This window comes from Camelus ferus, chromosome 12, assembly GCF_009834535.1.
Source record: "Camelus ferus isolate YT-003-E chromosome 12, BCGSAC_Cfer_1.0, whole genome shotgun sequence".
NCBI classification, from domain to species: Eukaryota; Metazoa; Chordata; class Mammalia; order Artiodactyla; family Camelidae; genus Camelus; species Camelus ferus.
The window spans coordinates 45,361,314-45,385,699 of NC_045707.1; the positions used below are offsets into that span (position 1 = coordinate 45,361,314).

Genomic DNA, 24,386 nt, shown 5'->3' on the forward strand with positions numbered 1-24,386 from the left:
GAGAGACACAAAGATGCAAGGAGAATGCCATGTGATGACAGAAGCAAAGATTGGAGTGATGCATCTGCCAGCCAAGGAACAAGAAGGATGGCTGACAATACAAGGAACTAAGAGAAAAGCATAGAATAGAGTCTTCCCTGGAGACTTCAGAGGGAGTGTGGCCTTGCTGACACCTTGATTTTACATTTCTGTCCTCCAGAACTGTGAAAGAATACGTTTCTGTTGTTTTAAGCCATCCTGTTTGTGGCACTTTGTTACAGTAGCCCAAGGAGACTAATACAAACCTGTACATCAATTTGGGGAGCCCTTACTATGTTAATTCTTCCAATCCATAGGCATAGAATGTTCCTTTACTTACATTTTCTTTAATTTCTTTCATCAGCCTTGAATAGTTTTCAGCATATATGTCCTTTAAGTATTTTGTTAGATTTACACTTAAGTATTTCTTTTCTATTTTTCCTTTTTGAGTAATTGTAAATTGTATCATGTATTTAATTTCAGTGTCCTTGTGTTCATGGCTAGTATATAGAAATATAATTGATTGCTGTATTTTTATCTTGTATAATCTGACCTTGCTGAGCTCACTTATTAGTTCAGGAAATTTTGTTTTTGTTCTTTTGGGGTTTTTAGATTCCTTTGGATTTTCTCTGTAGATCACCATGCTATCTGAAAACAGTTTTATTTCTTATTTTATGATCTGTATGCCTTTTATTTTCTTTTCTTGCCTTATTGCAGTGGGTAGAACTTCCTACATTGAATCAGAGTAGTGGGAAGACATCCTTGCCTTGTTCTCAGTCTGGAGAAGATTCAGGTTTTTGTCATTAAATAAAATGTCACCTGTAGGATTTTTGTAGCTGTAGATACTCTATCAAGTTAAGCAAATCCTCTCTATTCTGATTTTTTTTAGAGTTTTTTTTTTTAATCACGAGTATTGAATTTTGCCCAATGCCTTTTCTGCATCTATTGATGCATACAGTAATATGAAAACATCACATTCGCTCTCTCAGAAAGCTCACCGCTCTCAATGTTTTTCATTTACTCAGCACATATTTATTGAATGCCCTGTAGGCCCAACAATAAATAAAGGACAGTCACTGCCCTCAAAGAGCTTACCATCTCATGAGGCAGACAGACAAGGAATTAGTCAGTCACAATACAATATGATAATGCCATTGGAAGGTTTAGCACAGAGTGCCACAGGCATGCAAAGGACTCAGCCCAGACAAGGGTGATGGAGTGAGAGAGCAAGGGCAGGATCAGTGATCTCCAGATCAGGCAGATCTAAGCTGTGTCTGGTCAGAGGAGAAGGAGTCATGAGGCTACGTTCTGGAAGAGGGAAGGGTCTCCTGGCACAGCTTGGCTCTGTTCAGATTGTCTGGGTCACGGGGTAAACATGGGTGAAGCTTGAGGGGTAAATCGGTATAGTATCATGAGCAGGGAAGTGGCGATGCCCTCCTACAGAGTCTGTGCTTTGTTCCAAGTGCCCCAGGGAGCCACTGAGAGTTTTAAGCCAGAGTGTGACCGAGACCCAAGCAGATGTGCATTTTTAAAAACTGGATTATGGTAGTATTTTAGAGAATAAAATGGATAGAGGTAGAGGGGCCACTTAGGAGCCTGTTGTCACAATCCGTCAGATGAGAGAGAATGGACTGCCTCAGCCAGGCAGTGGCAGTGGGAACAAAGAAGGAAAGACTGTGAGACGTCAGGGAAGTGGCACTGACAGGCTCTGCCCACACTTCAGGGGAGCTGTGAGGAAAGAGTAGTCACAACGACTCCCAAATTTCTAGTGTGGCACTGGGTGTATGATGTCATTCAATGATACAGGGAACACAGTAAGGGGACCAGGCCTGAGAGGAAAATAAGGAGTATGATTTTGGATGTGTTCATTTTAGCTCCTTGTGGGACACTCAGGTGGATACTGATGTCCAGTTGAAATTTGGACATTGAAGTCTAGAGTTCAAGAGAAAGAGAGATGTGAGAGGCATTAGTATATTAGTAGTGGTCGAATCCATGAGAGCGGATGAGATCACTCTGAAAGAATGGGTAGAATGAGAGGGGAAGAGGACTGAGCAACCTCAAATATTTCCTTAGAAAAGAAACCCAAAAGGGTAGCAAGAATATCAGAGATGGGGAAAGGTTGATTAGAAAATGTTACCACTGAACCCAAGAAGAGTGGGGTGGATGTCATACCAAGTGCTTTCTCAAGGGATGTTTCCCAAATACCACTTACTGCTATGGTCCTTTCTTAGTTTTCCCACAACTTATTTCCCATTGCTTAAATGGCAGCTCCAGGTAGTTATTTTGTCCCCTCAAACTCAACATGAATGAAGCAAATCTTAGCAAATCTTAATCTTTTTCTTAACTCACCCTTAAACCACTTTTCTGTTAGTGCCACCTCCATTATTCCAGGCTCAAAGACTACAAACGTTGGAGTCATCTTTGTCTCTTCTCTTCTGACCCCAGGAGTGCTCTTTCTACTCTTGGTTCCCATTTCCTTCTTTCATGAATCTCTAGATCCTCCTCCCTACCTCACCCCTTTAGTCACTTTTCCCATCATCACTACCCTCTACTTGAAAGTGTGACTCACCTAGATGACACCAACAGCCACCATCCTCTCTCCCTAGTCCCTGCCCTTTTAATATTGCAATCATTTTCAATTTATCCTTCTTAAAGGATTTTTCCAGAGCCACTTTGCAAGCCATGTAATTATTCTTTAAGGGTGTACCTCATCACCCACCCCACCCACCCTTCAACCAACATTTCCTCAACCTGATCAGAAGATATTTTAAAAGGTAAAATCTGTTTTAAAAAAGACAAAAAATGCATTACTCAAGGTACAAGCTTTGTTTTGAGCACTAGAGCTCATGTTTAGTTTCTCAAGAAGATTGCCTTAAAAGAGACAAAGCAGATGTAGCAATGTAGGTTGTCATGTGTTTGTTTTCTTAAAAAATGACCCTGCTTTATAGATGCAACTCAAACAATTGGTACCATGTATAGCCCTTCCTTGTGGTCTCATTTTTTGCAGAGGTCACCCTTGTCTAAGACTGAATCTGATTTTCTTTTGTATACTCATGGAATCCATGGATTCCTGTAATCAGTAGTTCCTTGAAAGGCTAAACAGGCTATTGAAAAGAACTATGTTATAGTTAGGTTCCAAAGTCAATTTAGAAATAAAAGCAAATCTGTTGACAGAAAATGGCTCAGAAATCAGGCATTTTCTTTTTCTTTTTTCTTTTACAGCCAAGCTGAAAGTATCAGTTCGGAAGACAGTTTGGAATTCTTTTTAGATGATGATATGGACTATGATCTGGTAACCAGATTATCTTTCTTGATTTAAATATTGTGTTTGGTGAAAAGTATAGATGCTCATTTCTTATTCTGAAATTAAAATGTCTTATTCTAAATATTCCATAACTTTCCAGAAGAAAATATGATTTTGATACTGTTCTCCGGTTATATATATATATATATATATAGTTCATCTTTGTCATCAGACATTTTATGAAAAATAAATGTCAATAAGAAGGTAATAATTTAGGAGATATACATTATCTACAATCTTCCTGTAAAAATAACCATTTTCTGATTGCTTAGCATTTTACTGGGACTTGAGATATATTGGGTAGCTGGACTGTGAGATAAACTGACCTTCAACAAAACAGCCCTTTATGGCTACAAGACTGACTTTGAGTTAACCCCACCTTAAATACACTGCAGAAACTCAAAAGGAACAAAAGACACTTAAAAAACACCACCCATTGTTATATATACATACCTTACCCAAGTCATCTTTTTTTTTTTTTATTGTGGAAAAAAACCAAAATTTACCATCTTAACCATTTTCAAATGTACGGTACTGTAGTGTTAACTATAAGCACATTGTTGTGCAGTGGATCTCTAGAATGTTTTCATCTTGCAAAACTGAAACTCTACACCAAATGAATAATTCACTCTAGACCCTGGCAATCATTTTCTGCTTCTAACAGTTTGATTAATTTAGATACCTCATAAAAGTAGAATCACACAGTATTTGTCTTTTTGTGACTGGCTTACTTCACTTAGCCTCATGTTCTCCAGGTTCATCCATGTTGTGTAGCATATGACAGGATTTCCTCTTTTTTTAAGGCTGAATAGATATACCGCATTTTCTTTATCCATCCATCCATCCATCCATCCATCCATCGACATTTAGGTTGCTTCCAGCGCCTGTCTATAGTAAATATGAACACAAGTATGCAAATATCCAAGTCATCTTTTTTAAAAATTAAATTTACTTATTGTAATAAAAGATTATACTTAAAATTTTGGAAAATGTAAAATCATTAAAATTTGGGGAGAAAATGACATTCACTTAGCTTCCTATCTTTCTCATTCTTCTATTCCTTCTCCCTTGCCCTTCCCTAGACCCACCTTTCCCTTTTCCTGTCCTGCCTCTTCTGCTCCATCCCTTATTTCTCTTTTCCTCATCTTCTTCTTCCTTTTCTCCTTTTCTAACCTTCATCTCCCTCCAACACCCAAAATGTTCTCTTCCTGAAGGCCAGCTCTCATGTGGAAATAGGTTTCTGTCACTCTCTGCCTATGTCTCCCTCATAATCAGAATGGTACTCCTTTACTCCCTATTGTTTTCTACATAAGTCACAAGTGCATGGGTAGCATAGTTTTAAGTGAATTATATTCTTCATTATTGATTGATTAGGAGCCAGAACTTTATTTCAAAGAACCAGAAGAATTACTTCAAGTCCTCACAGAGCTGGAAGAGCAGAATCTTACTTTGGTCCAATATTCCCAAGATGTAGATGAAAATCTTGAAGATGTAAATAAAAGAGAAAGACTTATACAGGATAAAATGTAAGTTGTTAACAACAAATAGACTTATTCTATTAACCAATTTCTAAACAGAGATAGAGTCCAACTCATTTATGCATGGTCCTATCTTGTGGTCTCTTTGGATTTAGGATGGGATTTTAATTAATAATAGTTTACACTGCAGAGTGTAAAAGGTAGAAGTTATATTTACACAGAATAGGCTCGCTTTAGTTTTAGTCTCTACTTCCTTTCATTTGTCAAAATATTTCCCTAGCTAGCAATAATAAGACAATTTAAAAGATTAAAAAGAACTGAAATATCACCTACTGCCTTAATTTATTCAATGTAGTTTTCACCTTATCATCTGGCTAATCAAATTATGCTTTGGATGATAATGCTAATAAATGCATTTTCCTCAGCTGTGACTCTCAGTTTTTTTGTGACTTAAATATTATATAATTTTATAATGTACATATCAATATAACAGGGCTGTTATAAAAGGGCTATCTGTTGGGAAGGAGGCTGGATTTGATAACTCACAAAATTCCTTCCAATCTAAAATTTTATATTATTACAATTTTGGAAAATAGCTTTGAGTCACAGAGAATAGGTCTTTATATCTATTCATTATAAAAATGTGTAGAACCTTTTTGGGAAGTCTTCTGGACCAAAAGATGGCAATCTATTTAAATAATAAGTCAAAATACCCTGAAGTTCAGAACAAATTAACTTATTCAGAAGTTAAAAACCTACAATCATAACCTTACAGCTACCCATTACGATTACCACATCCTTTTAATCCTTGTCTCCTCTCCCCAAATCCTCCTGACAATATGATTTGGAGGGATGGGGTGGGTATGGTTGGGCAGGAAAAGGGGATCTACATCAGACTTCATCTCTAGAAGATCTATACTAGAATCTAGGTAAGGAGTCCAGGGTCTCTACTTTTCCCACTGGCTCCGCAGATATTCTGATTATCAGCCAGGTTTGAAAACCTTGACATAATAGGTCACGTCACAACTTGGGTTCCCAACACCTCAGCTCTGCCGCTTTCTATGTGGGGGACTCAGTGGAACCACAAAAGAAGGGGAAGGGAAGAAAATGCTTCCTGATGGAAGTTTAAACACATCTGTGCATTTATTTTTCTCATTTTAACCTGAAAAGTTGCTTGGACTTTGGCAACATCTTTTGGCTTGCTAGTCATAAGATGTTGACATATGATCTGAAGAGAGTGTTGGAAGCTCCTGACTGATGGTTTATTTCACTAAACCACAAATTACCTTCAAGGGTCTCTTTCTTCTTTTGCAACAGAAATACCAACATAGAGTTTCTTTTGGAGCACAAGGAAATGCTTAAGGCTAACTGTGTAAGAGAAGAGGAAAAAGCAGCAGAACTGGAACTAAGGTCCAGGCTATTCAGTTTTGGAGAATTTAATTCAGATGCTCAGGTAATCATTCTTTGCCTGTATTTGGCTCATGACAGTAATAGTTTCCATTCCCTGTGTACTAAGCATTGGAATAGGGAAATTAAGACACCCCACAAGTCCCAGGTTGATGGTAGAGGCAGAAAACTAGCTTGGAATTACCTTGTCAGTATGTAACAGTCAACTTACACAGTAGATAGAAAGCATACAAATTGGCACTGGAGTTCCCTTAAAATGTTATAAAGTATGATGTTGAGATTTCCTCCCTATAAAAACATTTCTTTTAGTCAATATACATATTACTATACATATGAAGTAGTTCACTGCCTGTGATCATTTTGGTACTAATTTAAGGAGCAAATAATTAACAAGGGAAGCACTGAATCAACATGAATATCTGCCTAACTTGTTATCATTTGTGGCCTCTTTGGGGCCTGCAAAGATTCATCATCAGAGCACCTGTGACATACACTGTGCTTATTTCTATTTACATGTTGGTCTCACCCAGCTGGATACAAATCCCTAGAGGGCAGGGACTGTCTTACCCTTTCCTAGTTAGCTAATACAGTGTCTTCATAAAGTAGGTGCTCAATAAATGTTTGTTGAATGAATGGTTAGGTTAGTTTTAAGACCCATAACAAACTCGTTATCATTGGTTCCCTTGTGAAAACCTCAAATGAAATAAATTCAAAACTCATATGTGAAGCTAATATCACACTTACGGTTAAGAACTTGATTTTCAGACAGAGGTAGATTTAGGGGAGCTCTAACAGAAGATGACTGTGCTCCTCTACCCAGAGGTGGGCAGGGTCACAGAAAGCAAAACTGTTTATGGCTCCTTCACAACACACATTTCCTAGAGTGGAAAGGACAGGGTTGTGCACTGCTAGGGCAAGAAGCATGATGACAGCCACCTTTCAGTTCTTCAATGCTTTTCTTTTTTTTTTTTAAACTGTTCTTTTTTATTGTGGTAAAACATATATAACACAAAATTTACCATTTAGCCATTTGAAGTGTACAGTTCAGTTACACTAAGTATGTTTGCAGTATTGTATACCCATCACCACTATATTTACAGAGTTTTTCATCATCTCAGATAGAAACTGTACCCATTAAACAGTAATTCCCCATTCCATCTTCCAGGCTCTGGTAACCTCTCTTCTACTTTATCTATAAATTTGCCTATTTTAGGTGCCTCATACATATGGAATCATATAGTATCTCGCCTTTTGTATCTGGCTTATTTCCCTTAGTATGTTTTCAGGGTCCATCCATGTTATAGCATGCTTCAGAATTTCTTTCTTTTTTATGGCTGAATAATATTCCATTGTATTTTCACACCACAATTTGTTTCTCCATCCATCTGCTGATGGACACTTGGGTTGTTTCCACCCTTGAATTCTGTTTTCAATTATTCTGAAGCTGAACAACATGAAAAATGTCAGGTAAATATCAGTGGTATCTTCTTGTGCCCCCAACCAAGTCCCTTTCATGCAAACTTAGGGTGGCTATGAAAAAAGTGGCAAAAGAGGCAACTACATCTCTAACTGGAGAAGATAGAATTGATGTGAAAATTACTTTTTAAAATACAATCAAAAATGTATGTCAGATAATCTTTGAGATGTTTTGGTTACATGTGTAATTCTGGCATTCATGTATTCCACTCTGGGAAAATAGGGCTAATAATTTATAGTGTCTCCTAGAGATGTGAAATGCTGGGACAGACAAAGGGGAGGCAGAGCAGGAAAACTGGCAGCAGAAAAGTATTCTTTTTTAGAATTTTCCTGCTTACCCACTTCCATTCTTTTATGTATTGAAATGTGCAAAACATAATCCTTTATGAGTAAATAAGCATAGCTGTGCCTAATTTTGATATTATCATAGTTACTTTGAAGCTATAACTATAAAATAAATATTTCATTCTTTTAAAACTTCCACACTCTAAACTGTACTTAATCCTCTAAAAACATTTTTCCTCTATTCAATATTTTACTTTTAAAATACAACTTTAAATTAAACTGTAATTTGAAAAGTGCACAAAGTGTTAAGTTTATCTCTCAAGGAAATCCCCCCAAAGTGAACACACCATGTACTACCCCCAGAAGCCTCCCTCAAGCCCCCTTCCAGTTTCTGCCATACACCCAAGATGACCACTATCCTCTCAGCACCAATTAGTTTACATTTTTTTAACTTTATAAAAATGGAATCATGTAATACATGTTTTTTTCTCTCAACATTACATTTGTGAGATTCACACATTTTGTGCAGCTGATGGTTCATTTTCACTGAACATGAAATGGAATGTAAGCTATTCTCTTGCTCAATTTACAGAATGTCCTCATCTCTGGATTTACTGTTCTTTGGTATGCGGAGCTAATCAAGTTCAACTGGGAGAGTTGTTTATAGTCAGCACTCAGCAGAATGTGACATGGATTAAAATTACATTGTCTTTGAGTTGGAAAGGACTTTAAATGTCATCTAAGTATCTTCCCCCATCCTCTATCCAGTTTGATACAGTTATTCCTCCTAAACTTTGCTCTGGGTAGATCACTTCCCATTCACTGTTGAAGACATCGAGTTCTTACCCAGTATTCAGAGTCTTCCACAGTCCTATCCCACTGCACATCACCAAGCAGCAGCTCCTCCTCCTTACAGCCTCTCTTGGCTGCCCCTCCTCCAAGGTGCTCTGGGCTAGGCCTGCCATCTGGTGGCAGCTCCAAGGATGGGACTGACACTTCACTGTCATCGGTAGGCCTGTGCCTTGAGCTCCTTTTTTTCTTTGTCCTTCTGCTCTGTTGGGCCAGGCCCTCAATCTCGTTTTCATACAAGGGTATTTTCTTTAACCTTACTCCCCAATCCTATTTCTTACACTGTTCTTATCTTAAGAAAGTTATGTCTCCTTATATTTTCCTCTCTTGTTTGACAGAGGGAACTTAAAAAGAAAACAAGACATCCTGAAAGGATGCTGCCCATCCATCTCTAAAGCTCGTTTTAAGTGTTCAAGAGGTCTCCTCCAAAAACATCCATCAACTACTAATCATTGTCATATGAAAGATGTCCTCTCAGAATATATATTTAAATGACTCACATTGTACTAATATTTTTCGCATCCAATGTACAATATTTTAGCCCCATGAGTTACTTTTATTTTTTTCCTTTTATATTTTTCTGTATATGTAAAGTTTCTAAAAGGAGTGTGTTATTAATATAAACAGGGAATATAATAGGTGTTATTTAGAAAGGGAGAGGAAAAAGCAGCTTAATGGCAAATAGGGCTTTTACCTTTTTTTTTAACTTTTTCCTTTTATGTTATTTTGTACTTCTCCAAATTTCCTAAAAGAGGCATGCTTTAAATATAAATAGGAAATACAATAAGTGTTAGTTTAGGAGAGAAAAGTGGGGGCTTTATGGTAAATAGGACCATCAGAAAGCTTGTTATACTAGGAGGTGGGAGAGACAAGCTTGACTTGTAATTAAGTGCTGGTGGCTCTGGAAGGCGTCTGTGGTTTCAGAAGGGGTTCCCCATGGCTCCTGGAGCCACATCTGTAGAGTATTATTTGTCTTTGGCTTTATGGTGATTCTCATCTTCTTGAGCAGACGCAGGCATGGGGGCAGGATGCTACCTGGAGAGCAACTTACTTTGCCCAGCAGTTTATTGAGATCCTTTTATCTGCGAATGCCGGGTACACAATGGAGAAACAGGAAGAGTGTTTTTTTATGGTCCCAAAACATGTTACCTACAAGCTCGAGCAACTCTACCAACAGTTAAAAAGGCGCAGTGGCCAGGTACAGGGATTAAGCAAGGTTTGGTTTAAGCCTCTGCTTAGATTAGAATACTGCAATGGCTTCCCAATGGAGAGAGTGAAAACTCCTCAGAAGGTTTTGTAGGCCAGCCTGGGAATCTGTTTACTTGTAACTTTTTTTTCCTCTCAGAGAATGCATTCATTTATTCAGCAAACATTTATTAAGTGCACAGTTACACGCAAGGCGCTGTTCTAGATATAAGTCTAAGAAAAAGCTCCTGCCTTCCAGGTGCTTACAGTCTAGGAGGGAAAGAAAATAAGGCATGTATGCAAATAACTATCATACAGGAATTGAATTTTAGCAATTAGAGTAATAAGTGCAAAAAAAAAAAAAAAAGTGGGCTCACACACTGTGCTGCAAGGAAATGCATTGGAGTGACCAAAAAAAAAAAAAATTGAAACATGTATGTTGCTTCTACTTGAATGGACTTCTGATACACAAAAACATAAACATTCAAGCAAAAAGACAGTCGGTCCTATTAAATTACTTGTTATGTCTAGACTGAAATATTTTTAGAGAAAATAATCCAAAGTGTTACTACAGTAATGATCTGACTATAAATTATGATATAAATTCACTGTTGCATTTTCTCACTGTTCTATGTTGTATTAAAGTTTTTCTTTGAAAAAAGGAAAACAGTAGCACATAAAAGCCTTTTCACTATAGTACAGTAAAATGGAATTTTACATTTATTGAAATGAACAAGCACATAGTTATGAAATGTTTTCTGCTCCTTTCTTCTTAATCTCAGGAAAAGCTGATAGACTCTCTTAGTAAAAAAATTAATCAAGTGTATAAAGTCTGCATTGGAGATGCTGAGGTCGGCAGCCTCAACCCAGTTCAAAAGCTGGTAAAAGTCGAGTCTCGCCTGGTGGAATTGAGTGATCTCATTGAATCCATTCCCAAAGAAAATGTGGAGGCAATTGAGAGGATGAAACAGAAAGAACGACGGCAGAAGTACAGTCACTATCTTATGATATCAGTGTAGTGAAAGACTTACTAAGAAGCTGTTTTTGCTTGGATCCCACAAACATTGAGTTGGTCTCTGTTATATGGCAAGTCTCTGTTATACAGAGACACAGCAGAACCAAACCCAGCTCTGCCCTCCTCATAGAGCTATTATTTAGTGTGGAGACAAATTCATCAAGCATGCTTAAGAAATAAATATGCCGTTATCAATGGTAAAATGAGCATTGTGAAGGAAGGAGTTCGCCAGGGGCAACTGACATAGCTTGGGATGCGCGAAGGGTCCTTCTAGCCTGAAAAAGTGAATTTTCAGAATGAATATTCACTACTTACATGAAAATTTTCAAAGAACTATCACATGGAAGGAGGACAACACTTGTGGTGAACGACCTAAAGCACAAAATTAGGAGCACTTCACTGGAAAACTACAAGGAGACTCAATCTTTTAAGTCAAGAAACAACCAAAGAATTGTTTGAAAGTCAGAGCCATGTAATGAGGGTTTTCCTCAGTTCCTAACTGCCAACACTTACATACATAGCATTTACTTGTTAATTTGTTTATTCCTCAAGACAATCTCATAAAGATTATCATCTCTGGAGCACATACCACCACCCTCACCCGCCCCCCTCCAGGTCCCCACATCTTTGAGTAGCTTGGGGCCTTAGTCAGGCCACATAACCTGTCTAAAGCTTCAGTTTCCTTATCTGTAAAATGGCAGTAATAATGGTACTTATCCCATAGGATTGTTGTGAGGATTAAATTAAATAATCTATGTAAAAGTACTAAAGCATGCTTGGCATATAATTAAGCACTCAAATATTAGCCGTTAAAATTAGCCTCTTTGTTACTGCTTACTACTTTACTGGGGTGGGGGGATGGATACTGTTTCCCCCATATAAAATCAAAGTTTACAATATATTAAGGTGACCCTGATGGAATTTTACTGAATATAAAGCAAATTTTTAAAGAAATTATAAATGAAAGATCACTCCTTCCATAAGATGACCTTTGACTAATTACACTAACAGCATTTTTTTCACAGTAGTAAATATATTCTCACTGAACTGTAATTACCACTATTTCCAGTAGTGAAACAAGAATCTAATTCCAATTATTTATTATTCTTAACAAAAGGAGAATTTTTGTGGATTGTCTCATGGTTTGGAGGTACCTAACAGCTAATTTTGCATTAAAAAATGTTCAGTGAATGTTACACTGATAATTATACACATCCATTAAGTAACTATCACTTGTTGAGTGATCATTCTGCACCAGGCAGTGGACTAGGCAGTTTGTACAGGTCATCTAATTTTACCCTCACAACAATCCTAAATAGAACAAAGACAAATAGTATTTCTTGGTCTTAATTTGAGGATAACATTCAAAGAGATTTACTGGAAAGTACATTTTCATGGTAATCCATTGAACTATATACACATGTGATTTGTATACTTTTCTGCACGTTATACTTCAAAAAAAAGGTTTAAAAAGAGAGGAAACTGCTGGAAGTTAATTCAAGTGGCTGTCATACAGACTAACAGTGAAGTACTGAACTCTAAGTGGAATGACAAGAAGGCTTTGCTGAGGTGCCTGTTTTAAACCAAGATCTGGGTAGATTTTACTTCTTCCAAAATGGTGACATGCACTTTCTTTCCATTTCAACACAAACAGGATTTGTTGTTGAGATTTCACCTGAATATTCAAACTCCACAGTTACGGGTGAAGATGAAGTCTTATTTTTATTTAAACTTAAATGAGATCTTGTAATATTCAGATAATTCTTTACCAAATAGTAATGATATAAGTCTTTTTTACTTCCTGTAATTTATAGTTAGAACAATGTCTTCCTCTCGACAGATTGCGTGAAGAGAAAATGAAAGAAAAACAAAAACACCAGGAGGAAAGGCTAAAAGCTGCTCTGGAAAGAGCAGTAGCACAACCAAAGAAAAAGGTTTGTGTTTTGTTATTAATAAGTCCAGCTACATCAATGTGTGTTTCTGTGTTATTAAAACAAAATACCTAATTAATCTAATTTATCCAAGTTGAACTTCAGTAAGATTGCTGACAGCTTCAACTGACTACTCTCTGGTTCATTGATAATTTCAGAATAATTCAAATTACTGGGTCTACAGTTCTCCATTAGACTCATTTTTTTAGTAAAAGAAACCTCTCCTCTCTCCTCTTTTTCTTTACCTCCAGGTGCATGAAACTAGAGAATTAAAAAAATAATAGTAACTGAATTACATATAACTGGATTTTCTAATCCTCACATTGTAAAAATGAGATTTATAGTTGAAATTTAAAATGATTTACCCAGAGTCACTTCAGATTTAACAGCAGAATCTGACCAGAAGTCAAGGTTTTTCATATTGCAAGATTACCTGTTCAATAAGTTTAGCACTGGGCAGTCATCAAATGCATGTGGTCCGTGACTCCCCCAGGGTGTGAAGGGCCTTTTGTTTCTATATGCCACTCTTCCTCCTCTGAGTTAGAGTCTGAAATATATTCCAGGGAGGCAATTTCATAATTATCTACAAAGCTAACGTGGACATTGATTCTTATCACAAGCATAGCTAACTTACAGTGAATGCTTATTGTGTGCCTTACAACCAGCCTTTGAGGTTAAGTACTTAAAGTTCTGAAGTATGGTAACTGTTAATACGTACTACATCAAAAAGTGATGATTACTTTCATTTTATTTAAACAAGCATTTCATTTTTAAAGGTCTGTACTTACCTAGTCAACTCTACCTATGAAGACCTGTCTTGTCCTCTCCTCCCAAGAGAGAATTAACTATTCATCACCTTGCTAGGTGTATATACTATTATTCACTAAACCCACCAAATTAAAGTGATTATTTTTGAATACATCCATCTTTCCTTCTAGACCATGAATGAGTTTTACGACCTTAGTATTCCCAATGTCTGGCACATTGTCGACACTTAATAAATGTGTATTGAATTAACAGACTAAAAATGAGAATGAAAACTAAATCTGGAAGAAAAACTTTTTTTTAAATGTTGATAAGTCAACAATGTATGATCTCTGACAGAAGTTTTTACCCAGTTAGGATACTTCATCACTGGCAATTTTCTTAGACAGAAATTAATGATCAAGGATATCAAAGGAAACCATTGATAGTGAAAATAAAACTGACTTAGAAAAGGAATTTAAGGATTCCAGTCCTCAAGGGACATTTTTGTTGTATAATTAAGGGGAGGATTCCTATTGTTATTTAGTTCCCTGGAGCCAGGAATACCAGTCTGCAATGCAGGGGACAGTCACACACAGGGTTGGTGCCCCTTTTGAGACACAATGGAGATGTCCCATCAAATTTTATGTCCAACTGAATATAATAGTTTTCTTATCCATTTAATTTACATAAATCAGATATAAAAGCAAAACAAAAAAAAGGGGCGGAGACTAAAAAAGAAAAATCAGAGTGATATACTTGAGTATATGCCCCAGAAAGAATAGGGGTGCATCCCTGGTGTCCCTAAGTCTCTCCTGGTGGGAACACCTCCAAAAGCCAAAAGGATTACTAGTACTTAAGAAGACAGTACGTGGTTTTCTCAAGTTTTTGTTTAACAGGATTTTTAAATGTCAGTCAACTGGTGCTCAGGAGAGGAAAAGTGATCTAACCAATGGAGGAGAAACTAGCTGTAGCAGTACTGAGAAATGAAATGTTGGCCTCAAACATGGTGTTTTTCTAGGCTTACCATATATGAAATATAAGCTATTTGATGACTTTACCTAAATCCTCCCACTTCCCCATAAAACCTAACTGCTCTGTCTTCTGCATACTACGACACTCCATTTGTTAACTCTGCCTACACTGGACATCCATTAGGTTTTCAATACCTTTGTAATTTTAATTATTTGCTATTTTAAACTATATTATTCTTTGGAGAAATTGAAGTTAATATTAGTATTTTAGTTATACTTCAATAGAAGATGGTTATGTGAAGAATATCAAATATTTTTTCTTTTGTTTCAGCTGGGAAGACGACTTATTTATCGTTCAAAACCTCCATCTGGTAACAAACATGAACTACTTTTAGTCAAGGATACGAAAACAAAATCACTGGAGGAAGAATATTTCTTCACTTGAATAGGAGCAGTAAGACATTTACCAGAATGCTTAAGGACTATTTTATAGATTTTGCTTTTTAATAATGGCATTATTCTGCCCCATATGGAAGCCTAACCAATTTAAGAAGACAGGCCCTTATTCTAAAAGGTCCTTAGGACTGGAAATAGGAGTTATTTCCTTTTGTTGAAGACATTTATTATCTATCCTAACCATTATTTTATATAGCTAAACTTTTACATCTATACTTTCTATTGTCCCAGTTGGAGATACAAATCCAAAGTTACTTTATTGATGTAACCATATGGTGAATGACCATTTAAGTGTAATAATGGCATCTCTGACTACATGAGACTTTAAAAGATCTCTTTTTCAACCAGCCCACAGGGAAGTTCATAGTGTACATTTTATTACTGTGGAGTATACATTTTAACAATGTACACCTCTAAAATACAGGTTTTGTGGAGTTTAAAACTTAGATGAAAACCAACAGGTTATGTTCTCCAAACATTTGAGATTGTTTTTTAATTCATATTAGGGAGTTCTGTTCAGAAAACTTAATTCTTTTAAGTGAACAAACCATATGCCTTCACCCTAAATATCAGTTCACAATTTGTTATGTTCTATATTCAAAATCATTTTAATTTTCAGGTAATGTTTCAATTTTAGATATAATATGTACATCATTTAGCTTATAATGATACAGAATTAACATGTAATTTTTTTGACTACTAAGGAAAATAATACAATCTATATTAATTCTATGAAAATATTTAACTTTATGTATGTCAAAAGTGGCTCAAAAATAACTTTAAAAGAATGGTTGCTTTTAAGTTTCAGTTAATATGTAATTACAGATAAGGGCTTAAGTTCATCTTCATAAACATTTATAAAGCATAAAAATGTCCCTTATAGAAAAAAAAATACAGCATTGGGCTTATATGAAAACCAACTTGAATAAAGCTAGATAGCTTTTAAACCATTAGTTCTGTGAATAATCTTTCAGTTCTTTCAACATCTGAACTCTGCATGCAAATATCTGAATATGAACAGCTCACAGTCAAGATGAAAAACAAACAGATCTTTATTGTCTACAAATATATATAAAAAAATTCCCCCCAAAAGACGCTATTCTCTCATTTCCCCATCTTCTTCCTCTTCTTCAACACCCCTGATATAAAGGACATTATTACACCTGTAAACAGAAAAACAGTCCATTTTGTTGTTCCAACCAGAAACCACATATTACTATTACTAGACTTTTTCATTTCAAAAATATGAATGCTAAATTTACAACATATCATTTCTTTCTCGTTTTAAAAAAATTTACTTTTGTTAAAAAGCACATGGTACTCATTTTTCTACCATGTCGTTGTTATACAATGATATCTGTATAATCTTCCAAAGGGAATAATGACTAGAATTTGGAGGTGTGAAGCTAGTTGTAGAAAATAAATATAATACAAAAATCCCTAACAGCAGCCAGACCCACCTAAAATTTAAAAACCAAGCTCTTGTGTCTAAAACCACTGAAAAAGGTACAGTTAAGAGCTAGGAAGTTTAATTTCAACACTAGAAAAAAAATCTTAATGAATAGCTCCAAAATACTTAAATCTGCTTTGTCAAGTTTAATGATTTCAAGACTCTTAAAGTCTAGTAGTAGAATATTATATTAAATTAATAGTGATTTTTTTTAAAAGTAATTCTGAGATTGGGGCACTAATTAATTTATTTAAACAAGTATTTCTAATGCTCACCAATAACTCCTTATATATACTATTACTGTTTTGTTACCTTATTAAAACTTCACCCAGGTGTCCAGACAATGCTCCATCTATGTATTCTTCTGTGTTTGCAAGCTTTAAATAAAAAGAAAATGTATTAATATAATCATATAGGAGGAAAATAGTATTACACACCTAATACTGGTGAGAGGACTTATTAACTGAGACCTTTTGGTACCAACACTCACATTTATCAATAATCAATAATTAGAAGATCAGCTTTCTATTACCATTGTAGTACTTTTTGGTTTCATATATTCAGTAAAGTTTTACATTGATGGATATAGAACTAATATATAATAAAGTTCATTTCAATGCAATTTTTTAAGTTTCTCAGTAACATATTATTTCTTTCTATTAAATGGTAAACAACATGTTGAGGAAGAGTCTCCAATTTACGAATAAGCTGTGAATAACTCAGTTCTAAAGAACCAGGTATCAACTTTTCTTGGAGTAATAGCATTATATCATTTTGAGGAACCCAATGGATACAAAAGCTATGGCTAAAATACCAAACACTTTTATATTAGTCAACAACCAAACCAAAGAACTGAATAAGAATTTTTTAAAATTATGTGCTAATAAACAGGAAAGAACAAGTTCTTGAGGTTAAACAATTAAGAGTGAACTTCACAGTTATTTCAGAGAACTTTATTATTTAATTTTACATCAACATGTTTAGCTTTCTTTCTATACATAGGTAATAAACTTTACTTGCAGTTTTTAAAAATTATGATCAGCACTACTGGGACTCACAAAAGAAATCAACAGGAGAGATAGGAAAGAAGGAAGTTTCCTTCAGTAACTAGGCAAGTAGGCAAAGAGAAAGAAAAAGGGGGCTTAGAGAAGATGTGAGGTGAGGCATTTAAAACATGTTAGTGAATTAATAAATGGTACTGGACATTATTCTTTCCCCTGTAGAGAAAAGAAAGTAACCTCTTATACCCAAAGGATATGGCTTTGTCTGAAAAAACGTGGCTATTGAGATAATCAGTTTTCTATGTAACAGCTCTCAGAAATAATGTATTAACAGCAACTAATTTTGTGGGTGGGTATAGCTCAGTGATAGAGCGCATGCTTAGCATGCACAAGGTCCTGGATTCAATCCCTAGTACCCCATTTAAAAAACAAACAAACAAACACCAAAACTTGTAACATCAACTAATTTTTTTTAAAAAGTGATTATTTTCAGCAGATGTTCACCAAAATTTAACTGGTTTCTAAATCATATAATTCTCCAAAGGCCTTCATTACATTTTAAAAAATTGAACTATAGCTGATTTACAATATTGCATTAGTTTCAGATGTACAGCAAAGTGATTCAATTATATATATACACTTTTTCCAATTCTTTTCCATTATAGGTTATTACAAGATATTGAATATAGTACCCTGTACTATACAGTAAATCCTTGTTTATTTTATTTATAGTGGTGTGTATCTGTTGATCCCATACTTGTAATTTATCTTCCCCATTCCCCTTTGGTAACCATGTTTGTTTTCTACATCTATGAGTCTACTTTTGCTTTATAAATAAGTTCATCTGTATTATTTTTTAATTCCATATATAAATGATACATAATATTTGTCTTTTTCTGTCTGACTTCACTTAGTATGATAATCTCTAGGTCCATCCATATTGCTGCAAATGGCATTATTTCATTATTTTGTATGGCTGAGTAGTATTCCATAGAGTGTGTGTGTGTGTGTGTGTGTGTGTGTGTGTGTGTGTATAAACACACACATCTTCTTTATCCATTCATCATCTATCGATGGACACTTAGATTGCTTCCATGTCTTGCCAATTATAAACAGTGATGTTATGAACATGGGGTGCATGTACTTTTTGAGTTAAGAGTTTTCATCTTTTTTGGATCTATGTCTGGGGGGGGATTGCTAGTTCACATGGTAACTCCATTTTTAGTTTTTTAAAGAATCTCCATACTGTTCTTCATAGAGGCTGTACCAATTTACATTCCCACCAACAGTGTAGAAGGGTTTTCTTTTCCTTGCACCCTCTCCAGCATTTATTATTTGTAGACTTTTTCATGACGGCCATTCTGACTGGTGTGAGGTGATACCTCACTGTAATTTTGATTTGCATTTCTCTAAATAATTAGTGATGTTGAGCATCTTTTCATATGCCTTTCTTCTTTGGAGAAATGTCTATTTAGGTCTTCTGCTCATTTTGATTGCACTGTTTGTTTTTTGGTGGGTTTTTTTTTTTTTTTTTTGAGTTATACGAGCTGTTTGTATACTACCACATTTTAAATAAAATTCAAAGTTCTTACAATCTCTTAAAAGGCATTCCCTGACTACCATTCCAACCTTTCTATCATTCATCCCTTAACTCACTCTGCCCTGGCCTTCTTGCCATGCCTTGAACAGAAAAAGCATGTATCTGCCACAAAGCCTTTGCAACTTGCTGTTCCCTCAAACTGGAATGCTCTTTTCGCAAATATCTTCAGCTGCTAATTCAATTCTGGTCTCTGCTTAACTTTGCTTTCTCAAGAGAGGCTTTCCCTGGCTATCCTATCTAATATGCATATTTTTGTCACTCCATTCTCTGTTTCTGCTTTTTCTCCAAAGCATCTATAATTACCTGATATCACATCACATTATATTACCATCTCCCACCACTAAAACATAATCTTCTTGAAGGCAGGGACTTTTGTTTTGTTTACTGGTGTATTCACAATGCCAGGCACATAATGGGCTCTCAATAAATACTGACTGAGCAAAAAAACAAACTCAAAAGCATCATAATGTTAGTTACTCTGAGATACATTTTGTAAAAATGGTAGGCTCACTAGGAAGCTACATTACTTGTAAAACCAAACATTTGATGGGTATTTGTTCTTCCTTTCTTTTAATGAGATATAATTCCTATAGCAAAAATTCTCTTTTAAAGTATACAAGTCAGTGGTTTTTAGTATACTTATAAAATTGTGTAATTATCACCAGTATCTAAGTTTGCAACATTTTCAGCAAATAGGTACAGTCTTCAGATTTTTCTATGGCCTAAGTAAAAGATTCTTGCTTAGAAAATTTTCCAGGCCAAAACCATGCTCTATAAGAACTTCAAGGATCTGAGTGTCATCTGTTCAGGTGGCAAACTCTTAACTTAAGGAAAATCTCAGCTTTGAGCCTACAAACACTACTAAAACAGAATACCTGGAATCATGACTGGACTGACCACCTATTTAGGCAAGCTTTAAAGTTCATTTATTAGCATTAATTAGTCACATAAATGCCTAAGCTTCAGCAAAATATAACCTCAAACTGTTCCCTCAAAACCTGGCTGGACACTATTATAATCAAGCAACAACAACAATAACAACAACTAAACACCCCAATTTTAAAATGGGCTGAAGACATGAACAGGTATTTTTCAAAAGATATGTAATCAATTAATAAACACAAAAAAGATCTCAAAATCACTAATCATTAAGGAAATGCAAATTGAAACAATGAGATACCACTTCACACTCATTAGGATGACTATTTATAGTTAAAAAAAGAAAATAACAAGTGTTGGTGAGCATGTTAAGAAATTGGATTCCTTGTACATGGAGTGTAAAATGGTGCAGCTGCTGTGGAAAAGTCTGGAAGTTCCTCAAAAAATTGTACAAAGAATTACTGTAAGATCTGGCAATTCCATTTCTGGATACAGATCCAAAAGAACTTAAAGCAGAGACTCTAACAGGTATTTGTACACTTATGTCCACTGCATTATTCACAACAGCCAAAAGGTGGAAACAATCCAAATATCCACCAGGAGAAGAATGGGTTAAAATGCAATATATATAGTTGACCCTCAAACAACATGGGCTTGAACTGCACTGATGCAGAACCACAGATATGGAGGGCCAACTATGGACTCGGCATCTGTGGATTTCAGTATGCCACATTCCAGATAGGTCCTGCAACCAGTCCCCTAAGGATTCCAAGGGACAACTATATACAATGGAATATTATTTCAACCATAAAATTCTGATACATGCTACAACATGGATGAACCTTGAAAACACCATCCTAAATGAAACATGCCAGACACAAGAGGACAAATAAGATTCCACTTATATGAGATACCCAGAATAGACAAAAAGAATAGTGTATACCAGGGAATAGGGGGCATGGGGAGTTACTGTTTAATGTGTACAGAGTTTCACTTTGGTATAATGAAAAAGTTCTGGAAATGGGTAATTGTGATGTATGCACAACAATGTGAATGTAGTTAATGCCAGTGAGCTGCACACTTGAAAAGGTTAAAGTGATAAATTCTGTAATATATATTTTACCACAATGCTAAAAAAAAAAAAAAGACCAACCTGGCTGAAACATTTACAGAAGCTAGTTTAACAGACATGTAGTCAGTTCATCAATTCCTTTGGTCAGTCTGTCTTCTCCCTCAGGAATTGCTTTCATCAAATTACTTTGATGTTGTGAATTCATCATTCATCAAAGACTTAAGAATTTCACTTAAATTCTCCCTCAGAGCTAAGTGCTAGGAAAAGTTTTGCTTTTTCCTCAAACTAAGAGCAAAAGTTCTCTTATGGCATTGTGAATCAAATGTCTCAGTTCTTCTTACTTTAACCACTAAGTCAAATCTGTGACTCAACTTTGGCTTAACATGTCTTCATAAACACTTCATCACAATTATAATATCTCCCTGGCCTTGACTTTATTCCTGAATTTTGCTTTACGTTTTTCAGCTAAATTATATACTTGTAAGTCACACTAAATCTTTGAAGAATACGGTGTCAAAAAATAAATATAATTTAATAATCGTAATTTATAACTCTTCAGCTTACCTGCATGTTCATATAGCCATCTACAGATACCAGGTAGCCTTTGTACTCCATTCCCCACTTAAGTTTCACCATTACTGGCTTTCCTGTTAATCCGTTGAGGAAAGGTTTGGGGTTGAGGGGCAAACTCTGTACAAAGAACAAAGCACACACACACACACACAAAATCCAATTATTTTTTTTTAGCTTGGCTTCCATTACCTACTCTCTTCTCTACCAAATCACCAATATTTTATGGTATCCAAATGAAGCACTCTTGACTCTGACTCCCTCTAGCTTTATTACATAATTTTCACTTTTACTTGTTGAAGAGCATCAGAGAAATTTAAATACTCAATTTAATCTTCACTCCATTAAGACTCACAAAAAGTATTCACTGTTCACTTAAGAAACACTGAAAACCTACTATACATCACTCACTGTTCCAGGCTATAAAGAAACAAAGGTAAAGGCAGTTTTTAAAAAAACAAACAACCTCCCCCCAAAAAAACCCTGTCCTCAAAAAGCCCCCAGTGCAAGAGGGAGGGTCAAAACATACACAAATAGACAATTATTTTCCAATGTAGTAACAGGAGATGTGCTACAAGAGTACCAAACAATCCAGGGTTAAGAGAAAAGGAAGAGTTGCCCAAAGTAATGCCTTTGTTTTAAAGGATGAGAAGTATTTCCAGAGGGAAAAGGGCTGTTCTAGGCAGAGGAGGCTACCTACGTAAAAGCAGGAAAGAGTGAATTAACAAGGTGATCTCAGGGACACATAAGTTAGTTTTGTATGAGGTTATAGAAGGAGGAAGGGGCAGATCACGCTTGACAGTACTTCATTTTGAATTCCAGGAGTTAGGACTGAGTTTTACTTGACTTAGCAGTGTCTCTTACATATGGGCAACCATTTAATGGTTGCTTGTTCAGGAAACCGATAGTATCCCCAGTGAATTCAGACTTTTTTTCCTTCCCTCATCTGTTCACGTCATCCCAAAGAAAGGATCCAAGAACTTGGCTATTAAACCCCTCTAAGATGAGCATATTTAGAACAATCTCAAATATGTCTCTAGTTTTCACTCTTGTCTTTTTCCAACTTACTAGCCACATTGAAAGTATTATTTTATCATGCCCTATCTCTGCTTAAAATCTTTTGATGGCTTCCAATTACACTTGGAGTAGAATCCAGACCTCCTTATATGGCCTAAGAGATCTTGCCCGACCATATTTCATTACCACTATTCTTGCAAGCAGTTATGGCTTTCTCTCAATTCCTCCAACTGGCCAGTCCTTCTTTCCTTAGGCCCTATGTTCATGTTCCCTGTGTTTCTTGTACACACTCTTCTTTCTGCTCTTTAAAGGGCTATATTTCATATCGTTCACGTTTCTGGTTAAATCCCTCCTCCCAGGGATGCCACACTAACCACTCTTCTAATGTACCACGGCGCCCACTCACAACATCCTGTTTGCTTCCTTCTTAGCATTTAACATTACTGAAGTTACATATTCTTCGTTATTTGATTAATGTTTGTCTCCCACACAGATTCAGTTAACCTAGAGCAGGGTCCGCATCAGTACTTTTCACCTTATATTCCTAGCGCCTAGAACATTACCTGGCCCTAGCAGGTAGCAGGAGTTTTAATAAATATTTGCTAAACTAACAAATGAATGCTCAAAGTCTGGGCTGTGTATCCCAAAGGGCTGTGGGGCCTCCCAACATCACGGGATGAAAGCGGATTTTGGACTGTAATATGTGGGACGTGAAAAACCGCTTCATTTTTACCCTGAACCTGTGGCCCCAGGCAGCAAAAGTGCCTCAGGCTCGAGTTCAAAGAAAGAATAGGGGGAAGGGAGAGCATCGGAAGGAGGGCGCGCCTCAGAAACCCAGAAAGGGAGAAAGCGGCAGGCCGCCCGGCGCGCGGCGCCTCACGCGGATGAATGGGAAACGCGCGAACCAGGCCCGACGAGGCTGGTCACCCGCTCTCTTTCGCGCTCTTTAGCGACTCTGGCCGTTCTCTTTCTCCTTACCATCGCGATACTGATGCAGTAGTGGGCAAATGCTACAGGCTATTCGCCGCCGACTCAGCTGTCGTTCGACCCTCCTAACTGGAGCAGCTGCCGTAGGTCGCCAGCCGCGGAGCTTCAAGAGAAATGGCCGCCAAATAGCAGCGTGACCTTTCACCTCCGACCACGGCTCTCTCGGCCTCTGTGATTGGACGGAAAGAGATGCGTGCTGATTGGAGAAGGTGGCTACGCCGTGTGTCCCGGCAACCAGCGGCGCTGCGCGCTTGCGCGCCTTCCTGTAAGCGCAAGGAGCTGTGGGAAACCTTCCGCCGCTCGGCCGCCACGGGAGGGTACCTGTTAGGCTGCTCAGGCAGTGAGGTCAGCCTGAGTTTGCTCACCTGCTTCGAGGGTTCGCTCTGTACCCTGTAGAGCGTGATTTCTCTCCAGCTTGGCTGATGGGTGTTTCCTTTGTTGTACATCTGTGAGAACGAGTTCGGAGCTCTCCAGTTTCTTCCTCACTTTCCTACAGATTCTATGCTTTGGTGGCTCCTCTGCCCAGGTCCTCTTCTATCTGACTGCTCTCTATTCTGTAATGCTCATTTTATCCCACTAAAAAGGAAGTAGGAAAAGCAAAACTAGATAGGTTAAGGGAGTTGAAACGCATCGAAGAGACTCAAGTACAGAGTATATTTCAGATGAGATCAGGTGGTGTCTAAAATAC

General features: G+C 36.6%; 2 protein-coding genes across 2 annotated transcripts in view; one reads left to right on the plus strand and one right to left on the minus strand.

Annotated features, from left to right (window-relative positions):
- CCDC38 (coiled-coil domain containing 38) overlaps positions 1-15,556 on the plus strand; it is a 41,471-nt gene extending 25,915 nt beyond the window's left edge. The window contains exons 11-16 of the mRNA XM_032493815.1: positions 3,241-3,310; positions 4,697-4,848; positions 6,118-6,253; positions 10,785-10,990; positions 12,858-12,951; positions 14,998-15,556. Coding sequence (XP_032349706.1) covers positions 3,241-3,310; positions 4,697-4,848; positions 6,118-6,253; positions 10,785-10,990; positions 12,858-12,951; positions 14,998-15,111 — 772 coding nt within the window. The 3' untranslated portion in view covers positions 15,112-15,556. The remainder of the gene's footprint in view (positions 1-3,240; positions 3,311-4,696; positions 4,849-6,117; positions 6,254-10,784; positions 10,991-12,857; positions 12,952-14,997) is intronic.
- A 594-nt stretch (positions 15,557-16,150) lies between these two features.
- Positions 16,151-23,841, minus strand: SNRPF (small nuclear ribonucleoprotein polypeptide F). Its single transcript, XM_014561566.2, has 4 exons — positions 23,690-23,841; positions 21,689-21,814; positions 16,885-16,949; positions 16,151-16,285 (listed from the first exon to the last, which is right to left on the minus strand). The coding sequence occupies exons 1-4, from the start codon at positions 23,690-23,692 to the stop codon at positions 16,219-16,221; spliced, it is 261 nt and encodes an 86-aa protein (XP_014417052.1). The 5' UTR covers positions 23,693-23,841; the 3' UTR covers positions 16,151-16,218.
- Between the last annotated feature and the right edge of the window lie 545 nt (positions 23,842-24,386).

Coding starts and splice junctions, on each gene's coding strand:
- SNRPF (XM_014561566.2), bottom strand. Junction 16,950..21,688: donor ATGGCTATATGAACATGCAG/GTAAGCTGAAGA, acceptor TTTTATTTAAAG/CTTGCAAACACAGAAGAATA. Junction 16,286..16,884: donor CTGGGTGAAGTTTTAATAAG/GTAACAAAACAG, acceptor TTCTGTTTACAG/GTGTAATAATGTCCTTTATA.